At 50.4% G+C, this 9,397-nt stretch overlaps 1 protein-coding gene across 1 annotated transcript; it reads left to right on the top strand.

Annotated features, from left to right (window-relative positions):
• The first annotated feature begins 2,772 nt into the window (after window positions 1-2,772).
• On the top strand, window positions 2,773-6,390 carry LOC135896987 (prolyl 4-hydroxylase subunit alpha-2-like). Its single transcript, XM_065425549.1, has 2 exons — window positions 2,773-3,855; window positions 5,610-6,390. Exons 1-2 carry the CDS (start codon window positions 2,884-2,886, stop codon window positions 6,102-6,104), a joined length of 1,467 nt encoding a protein of 488 aa, XP_065281621.1. The 5' UTR covers window positions 2,773-2,883; the 3' UTR covers window positions 6,105-6,390.
• Window positions 6,391-9,397: the final 3,007 nt, after the last annotated feature.

Here is a 9,397-nt window from a genome sequence, read left to right as displayed (position 1 = left end):
ATTACACAGTGGAACGCTCCCAGTGAAGCCATGGCTAAGAGAAAGGAGAATCTTTGTGCCGTGGTCTGTAAACTGCTCAAGATGCAGGCAACCAGAGACTATTGAGCATATCTTTCTTGATTGTTCAGATGCAATGTTCTTGTGGGACATCCTACAAAGAACGTTGAAAAAGGAATTACCGATAACACCGTACGGCATCCGCTTCTTGCCAACTGAGAACGCAGATATGCCATGTGACATGTTTATGGCAATATGTTTACATAGCCTGTGGAAAACGAGAATGGATGAGCGCCATGAGAGGCTTGTTATTCATCCTGCGAGAGAGCATTTCATTGAAAGCGTGCTATATCTGCGTGAAGCTTATAAAACGAGAACAGAACCACCCGAATGGATGCATATATTGGATGAACTAGCGGTAATCAAGTGTTTTTAACTATTCGCAAGGGCCCAAGACGGTCATTGCTTTTACCATTATGAAGTGTATCTGTTTATGCCGTATGTGTACGTCGAAGACCGGCAATAAAGAAAAAAAAACTCGTGGCTCAGTGGTAGCGTCTCCGTCTCACACTCCGGAGACCCTGGTTCGATTCCCACCCAGCCCATCTTGCAAGAGTTGAGCAAAAGCCACTTCTCCTCTGTCGTGACTTAACGGTGTCACGTGGTATTGAAGGCGACACTGCCGCGCCTGAGGAGCTGGGTTGAGCTCTCGTAATATGCTTCGCATAAAAGCACCGACGCTTTCGTCTCCTTGCTGCGTCCGCTTGTGAAAACGATAACTCTCGTGAACTTCGTTTAGCGGGTGCACGAAATACGAGGTGAACTTGCTTTTAACAACGCTGTACGACTGAACTTCGGCCGACAAGTCGAAAGACGCCAGCACGCGTCGAGCTTGAACACCCATGCAATAAAGAAGCGTTCGTACCAGAATCTCGTCGGTAGCTTGGTGCAGACCTGTAGCGTAGGCATAGTCCTCGAACCGCTCAATCGAGGTAGATAGACCATGCCCTTGGGTCGGCGAAGTCGAAGCTCAATGGCTGTTGGAGTCCAGGTACCCCGGCAAACGCAGCGTCCGGCTTGTTCACCATTAGAGACAGCGAACAGCGGCCACTTCTGACACCATGTACTATGCGGGGTGCTGACAGACGCTAGCCGCGTCTACCCAAGTGACTCGGAGCCGCGTTGACCGAACGAATGCCACACACCTTTATTCGACAACCACATATATAGAACGCATAGAGTTACTGTATGTGCTACCAAAGGTAGTACCTTTGGTAGCATATACAGTAACTCTAAGAACGCATGATGCGTAGCACCCTCTACAGGTTACACAGAATTTTGAACAAAGATATGAACACATTTATTTTCTTGATCGGTGGTCAGCGCGACGAAAGGTACGCACACACATGTTTACACCGAAGCTGCCTATGGCTAGCCGATTCGTCCGTCCGTCCGTCGCTTGTACGTCGAAAACTTCTCCGGCGCAAACCCATGCATGCGCATGCGCGAAAAAAAAAGCAGATAGGCGCGCGATTGGCTGAGCCAGTAGTCACGCCACTGCTCGTCGTCGCTGTCGAGCGCGCGCGCAGCAAAATGTCTCTTCTGCTCCGAAATGGGTAGGCCACACGGAAGGGAAAAAGGGGCAGAGTGGGAACGCTGGCATGACGAGCGGTAGCAGAGCCAGCTGTAGACGACGACGACGATGACGAAGGCGCGAGCAGTGGCACGAGCGCGTTCGCGTGGTTACGCCAACGAAGGAAGGCAACTTTAAACCTCTACCGTCCAAGGAAATTTTCGTGTCGTTGGCGTGGTAAGCAAAAAATTGGCTGAAGCTATAGCTTGTTTAAGCCTAGTCAGATGCGAAGCATATTGGTGGCTAAACTTGGTAAGTAACTTGTCGCCGAGCCGCATACTGAGCACGTTGCTTGGCCAGACGTTCTTCCCGCTCTTCATCAGTCTGTAGCACGCCGCAACCTTCGCTTCTCATTCCAACAAGCAGCTCTGTCTCCAGGAGGCATCACACATCGTGAGTGTCTAGCAGAGGCAAGCGCAGCTGCTTATATACCGCCGCGACGCCGCGAGCGACGGCGCGAGTTGGAGCCCCGTTTCTCTTCTGTCGTGACGTCACGGTGTCACGTGGTATTGAAGGCGACACCGCCGCGCCTGAGGAGCTGGGTTGAGCTCTAGTAATATGCTTCGCATAAAACTCCCCATAGGTGGGCCGATCCAGGAGATAGTTCAATGCGGGCCCGACCCGCGGCTGAGCTGAAGCAGGCGTCAAGCACTCCCCATACGTGGGCCGATCCCGAAGATAGTGAAATACCGGCCCGACTCGCGGCGGATGTAAAACTGGCGTTTAAGATAAGAAGCAGCACGTATAAAATCACCCGCCGCGGTGGCTTAGCGGCTATGGTGTTGCGCGTCATCAAATCCCTGGCGCGGCGGCAGCGTTTCGATTGGCGCGAAATGTAAAAACGCCCGTGTCCTGTGCAAGGGGGGCACGTTAAAGATATCCTAGTGGTCAAAATTATACCGGAGTGCCCCCCTACGACGTGCCAGCGGAGTACCCCGCCAAAATTTCCCAATTTTCTAAATTGGGATATTTGCAGGCTCAAGTTGAAATCTGCTAGCACAGGACAGGGGAAGTGGAGATCGCATGGAGATGCCTTCGTCCTGCAGTGAACATAAAAATAAGCCGCTGCTGATTATGATCATCATCATGAAATACTCACATACAGTAAAGAATCTAGTTCAGAGACTAAGTTTCACATTCATTTACGGTGATCGGACCTTGGAAAGACGAATTAGCCTCAAATTTGCGCGCTAGCTTTGTACAGCTCTTACCAAAGACCTGCACTGATCAGTTGATGTCGACGACGAAGAAGAATGTCTACTTTGTGGAGTGGTGTCACAGCCCTGTGCTGGCTGCTCCATTCACAGCTATGCACTGCTGACTTGTTCACATCTACTCACGACATGCAAGAGGCCATGGCCACCGAGGCTCTCAGCTTGGAAGACGCCCACTACTTCTTGTCTCTGGAAGAGAGCCGCCTGGACCGAGCCGCCGCGCAGCACCGGAGACGACTGTCCAGCTTTCCTCGCGTTGGCTCCGACACGGTCTTGGGAAAATTCATCCGGACGTGTCGCTTGTACGCCTTGCAAGCAGACGCGGCTTCCGCGGCGTCCATGCCGGCGCTGTTGCCGGCGTTCGCGGCGCCTTCGTCACGTAAGTGGTGGCCCGCTGACCGCGACGTTACGGGGGCCGCCGATGGCCTGTGCAAACTGCAGCGAGTCTACGAGGTCCCCGTCACGCGGATCGCGGCCATGAGAACTCGTCGGCTGCCACCCGCTTCTGCGGAAGATCTCAGCTACGTCGCGAGAGGCTGCTACGCGAACGGGACGCATGGCAACACGACGGTCTGGTCTCGGCAAGCGCTTGCTGCAGCACTGAATGCAGGATCTAGCGCTCGGAAACTCGAACTGGGACTCTGGTGGCTTCGGGCCAACGACGCGAGGCGGGCAGCCCTAGAGGCAGGGCATCGGCACCTGTACCCTGCCCCGCCGGAGACCGACGTGCAGGATTACAAATCCGTCTGCGCCGAAAAGGGCGATTTGAGAACCGATACTGGAGAAATCGGGTGCGTCTTGTGGACTGGCAACGGAGACCCGCGGTTGATACTGGGTCCGCTCAAGCTAGAAGTGTTGTCCCTAACACCTCGTGTGGCGGTCTTCGTTGACTTCCTCACGGCATCCGAAGTGGCTTATATTCAGCAAGCCGGGCGTACAGGCTTGGAGCGGGGATCCATTTACGACTGGGACAATCCAGATGGAATCACCAGTTACAAGCGCATTAGCAAGGTACGAATACCCGCACTACACAGTACTGCGGTACGATCCCACGCACTGTGGGGATCGATGTAATTAGCGAAGCTTGATGCACGTGCTGTTTGCGATGGTGGACGATAATTCGCAGTGATGTTTACGGCGAATATTTAAGTTCATTTGCGTTTAATGCAACAGGAGAGTTGTGAGTTTAAAAGTGAAAGGTTATTTCTTTCCGACGGAATGAGGGCGCCTAGACAAAAGGCAACAGCCTGACAAGGTCCTCGTCTTCCGTAGAACAGCTGGCATTGTGCACAAGCACTTCACAACGATTTCATAATTTTACGAGCATTGTAAAAAGCATGACGTAGCAAGTCAACGTGCATGAATTCGTACAAGAACAATAAGAACCTACTGGAAATCAAACACATCTTATCGCATGAGCGACACAAAGATATGTAATAATTTTTTACATGTATATATAAAAAACGTCAGTCATAAAAGAACAATATTACAAAGCTGGCGACGTGCGCGTAAAATAATCATCTCAAAGAGAGTAAAATAAATATAGAGTATATCAAGTAAATAAATATGTCTTTCGGTAGTCCTATGTGCATTTCTAATGGTAGATTTAAAACGCTTTCGTGGAAGGTAACATTCAGTTTCAAAAAGAAATTGATTTATTACTGTGGGAACTAGATAGCTGAGCGTTTGCTTGCCTTAATTGGTGCGCGTGTTTGGAACAAGTTTACGTTTCGTGCGGAGAGCATATCGGCTGCTGGAATTATCTGGACAAAAAAAAAGTACAAATATGATGACGATGGCTGTACATAAGTAGACAGAAATTATATAATTGTTTTGCTTGCATAATTAAGAGTTCATGTTAACCGCTATCTTGCGTGCACCTGTTGTGTTTTACTACATAATGTACACATAACCCAAAGCAAGACGTGTTTGCTTGATGCATCATTGCGCGCCATTGTTCACGCGTGCCAGGATATTAGCATTGTCATTGCCTGATTACCATTGTCATTAGATAAGTAGCTTCATTGCCTCACAGGGTCCACCGCATCGATGCACAAGGCTTAACCTTTAATCGAATTATGGCCGGGGATGTACGGATTATGAGGCATGCCGTGGTGGCGGACTCTAGAATATTTTTTACCACGTGGAGTTCTTTAACGTGCACCTTAATCTGAGTACACAAGCGTGTTTGTATTTCGCCCCCGTCTAAATGCGGCTACCGTGATCGGGTGCTTGCTACTTTACAATGACACTACAGTTATTTCGCACCATAAGGATCAGCTGACCAGGGAAGTAGTAGAAGCTTGTCACATTTACAAGAGGGGACAGGGTTGTATCAGCCAACCATCTGTTCTTCTGACCCATCGTGAGGTCGCGTTTTTGTAAGGACACTAAAATAAAATGCTTAATAATAAATTTGTTAGTGGTGAAACAATTAGGATAGGATTGCACACCATGAAAGATATGTTGCCTAGTTTTTACGCCCGAGTGTGCGCGGGCATGTGATTTTCAAAGTGCTTTTAATCTTGCCTTGCATATCTTCGACTTCTGAGGGTGCGCAGGTATACAAATATGAAATGTTTGTCCCGAAATAAAGTAGTGGTGACTGTAGCGATCGTCCTATATTCTTTTCTCTCTCTGCCTTGTCCTGGTGAGCGTGGTGCTTCACCAACACGGTATGATGATTAATCACCAACTCGCCCAACTTTTCAGATTACTGAGCGTGAGATGAGCATGATTTTCTGTTCTGCTTATATTTAATGCAGGTGTCCTGGCTCTGGGATGCCGACCATCCTTCCCTGGCGCCACTCGCTCGTCGCATAAGCCTGGCCACAGGACTGTCCTTGGAATCTGCCGAGCCTTTCCAGGTGGCCAACTACGGTCTTGGCGGACACTACACGCCTCACGACGACGCTAGCAGCTTCGACCAGATTGCGGACGAATGGGACACGAAGTACGGCAATCGCTTGGCCACCGTGCTCCTCTACCTGTCCGACGTCTCGCTAGGGGGCGCCACCGCCTTCGTGAACTTGCACCTCGCCGTGAAGCCGAGGCGCGGCGCGGCCCTCTTCTGGCACGACCTGGCGCCGTACTCGGGGAGCGACGGGCCCGTCCACTTTTCCTTCTGGCACCAGATGAAGGCGTTAGAGGACCGGACGAATCACGTTGGATGCCCCGTCCTCTGGGGAACCAAGTGGATAGCCACGAAATGGATTCGTGAGCACTCCAATGTTGTCGTGCGCTTCGACTACCCCGGGTAGCCCGAGTGCCTATTTGCCGCAGACCCGCTTCCGCGCTGGAAGGGACCAGACTGATCGGCAGTTGCGCACGTATGTCGATCGTCGTTTTCGATCGGCATGGCTAAAACTGTGGAAGTTGGAGGAGCGACGTTTGTCTTGGAGAGCGGCTTAGGGAAGGGGCGCGAGAGTTCAGAAAAAAGAACAGAAACGAAGGGTGATATACAAATTGAGAACACTGGTTAGCAATAGAAGAATATAAGACCTCTCGACTGTCACTCGTTTACAATAAAGCTTCCATGGTTTCAAAGTACTGCGTCAGCCATGTTTGCAGTATTGCATGTTAATTTATTTATCAGTTAATGCCAAGAAGAAAACTACTATTTTCTTAACCGAGAATAGTCTTATTCCAGGGGACCCTGGAGCGATTTTGGCGATTTTGTACAAAGGTAATGAGTCATTAGGATAGGTCCTTCTGATCATTAATTGGCGCATCTATATCTGCCCCGCGTAAAACGTGTAATTTATTGTAACGTTTTAAAATCTACAGTCACGTGCAATATGGCCCGCAACACCGATGCCCGCTCCAAGACTGTGCGGCTGCGCAGACACAGGGTAAGTTCCGGCCCTAAACACAGCTTCAATTAGGGGTACTTATTAAACCGCTATTTCGCATGTCAGAGCCGCCGGGCAGTCCTGGAGCCCCTTTGACCTCGAAGAAGGGTGTTGCAAGTCATATCGCACGCGACTGTACATCGTTACCGATCGCAGTACGCCACTCGGCTGGGATTTCAGCCGCCCCTGAACAGGCGACGCCAGAGGACGATATGACACCCGTAGGGCGAGCTATCAGAGTGGCCACCCGGGGCGCGTGATCGATAATTTTTCCAATTTTATGGCGAACAAATGTTGTTCGTAATAGTGGGAATGTTAATTTGCTTCAATAAAAAAGAAAGTAATAGAGACAGAATGTACAAGGACAATTTACCACTACACTCAAGACTTCCGGCACATAGCAAGTGTTCGCTTGTGTTACAACGTGCTCCGTGTTGACGAGAGCTCCGCGGTCAGTGTTGGTCTCCATTTTTCCTTTCACAAGCACCATGGTTCGTCCTTGCTACGTCGTGGGCTGCAAATGTAGCGACTGGCAATATGTCAAGCTGCGACATCGTGACTACCTGCAAGGCACCAGGCAAGCGGAGTGGCTGCAGCGCAACGGACTGTCGGTAACCGATCGGCGCCAGGATTCGAGCATTTGCGGCCTTCACTGCACGCCGCAGGGTTACTACCACAATAGTGTTCCGCGTGTCCGGTATTTGGATAAACGCAAGCGCAAGCGGACTGAGCCTGGGCGTTTCACGGGATGAGCTAGGGGAGGCGCAAACGTGAACGGTCTGCACCGTGCAGCCGCCTGGTAGCACGGAGTTCAACCGAACATCATCATCATCAATCTGGTTACGCCCACTGCAGGGCAAAGGCCTCTCCCATATTTCTCCAACTACCCCGGTCATGTACTAATTGTGGCCATGCCGTCCCTGCAAACTTCTTAATCTCATCCGCCCACCTAACTTTCTGCCGCCCCCTGCTACGCTTCCCTTCCCTTGGGATCCAGTCCGTAACCCTTAATGACCATCGGTTATCTTCCCTCCTCCTTACATGTCCTGCCCATGCCCATTTCTTTTTCTTGATTTCAACTAAGATGTCATCAACTCGCGTTTGTTCCCTCACCCAATCTGCTCTTTTCTTATCCCCTAACGTTACACCTATCATTCTTCTTTCCATAGCTCGTTGCGTCGTCCTCAATTTGAGTAGAACCCTTTTCGTAAGCCTCCAGGTTTCTGCCCCGTAGGTGAGTGCTGGTAAGACACAGCTATTATATACTTTTCTCTTGAGGGATAATGGCAACCTGCTGTTCTTGATCTGAGAATGCCTGCCAAACGCACCCCAACCCTTTCTTATTCTTCTGATTATTTCTGTCTCATGATCCGGATCCGCCGTCACTACCTGCCCTAAGTAAATGTATTCCCTTACGACTTCCAGTGCCTCGCTGCCTATTGTAAATTGCTGTTCTCTTCCGAGACTGTTAAGCATTCCTTTAGTTTTCTGCAGATTAATTTTTAGACCCACTCTTCTGCTTTGCCTCTCCAGGTCAGTGAGCATGCATTGCAATTGGTCCCCTGAGTTACTAAGCAAGGCAATATCATCAGAGAATCGCAAGTTACTAAGGTATTCACCATTAACTTTTATCCCCAATTCTTCCCAATCCAGGTCTCTGAATACCTCCTGTAAACACGCTGTGAATAGCATTGGAGAGATCGCATCTCCCTGCCTGACGCCTTTCTTTATTGGGATTTTGTTGCTTGCTTTATGGAGGACTACGGTGGCTGTGGAGCCGCTATAGATATCTTTCAGTATTTTTACATACGGCTCGTCTACACCCTGTTTCCGTAATGCCTCCATGACTGCTGAGGTTTCGACAGAATCAAACGCTTTCTCGTAATCAATGAAAGCTATATATAAGGGTTGGTTATATTCCGCACATTTCTCTATCACCTGATTGATAGTGTGAATATGATCTATTGCTGAGTAGCCTTTACAGAATCCTGCCCGGTCCTTTGCTTGGCAGAAGTCTAAGGTGTTCCTGAGTGCGGGATAGACAAGGCGCTCTCTCTTGGATTCGGGACAGCAAGCGGTACGGACGTGCCGTGCCACGCGTGCGCCGACCCATGCTTCTGCGAGACCGTCTCGCGTGGCCGCCTTCGAACGCGCCACCGTTGGCGTGACCGTACACGCGAACGACCAGGCGTTGGGATCCAGCATGGGGCGAACATATTCGCTCGCTATCCGGTCGTGGTGAGTAGGACTTCTAGATTTGTCGCGCGCCCATCGGCATGTTTTGTGGATAGCAACAGGGCTAGCTGGCATTGATCTATGAAAGGTGCAATAAATGCCCTTGTGATTGTTTGCACTACTGTGTTGTCGTTCCTTTGTACCAAGAGCACGGAGGAAAACCCCACAGAATAAACGGCTGATGACAGCGCGTTCTTTGGCGACAGGCACCAGCGGCTGCTGACGAAGCGCCTTTTCTGAGCGCCGTCACCAGCCGCTGCCAGTAACGTCAGAGCCGAGCAAAGGTTGAAGCCCTATCTCGTAAGTGAAGGGAAGGCGCGGGGCTGGCGATGTTTTTACACATCACTCTAATCGCGGCACATTCTGGCTCACAGAGCGCGCTATCACGTGGTATTTTATGCGAAGCATATTACTAGAGCTCAACCCAGCTCCTCAGGCGCGGCGGTGTCGCCTTCAATACCACGTGA

The sequence above is a fragment of the Dermacentor albipictus genome, chromosome 7 (genome assembly GCF_038994185.2).
Source record: "Dermacentor albipictus isolate Rhodes 1998 colony chromosome 7, USDA_Dalb.pri_finalv2, whole genome shotgun sequence".
Taxonomy (NCBI): domain Eukaryota; kingdom Metazoa; phylum Arthropoda; class Arachnida; order Ixodida; family Ixodidae; genus Dermacentor; species Dermacentor albipictus.
This window is presented reverse-complemented; position numbering and strand designations above follow the sequence as displayed.

Excerpts from the sequence above, each read along its gene's own strand:
- LOC135896987 (XM_065425549.1), top strand. The coding sequence starts at position 2,884 with ATGTCTACTTTGTGGAGTGGTGTCACAGCCCTGTGCTGGCTGCTCCAT. Across the intron at positions 3,856-5,609 it reads GTTACAAGCGCATTAGCAAG|GTGTCCTGGCTCTGGGATGC; the intron begins GTACGAATACCC and ends TATTTAATGCAG.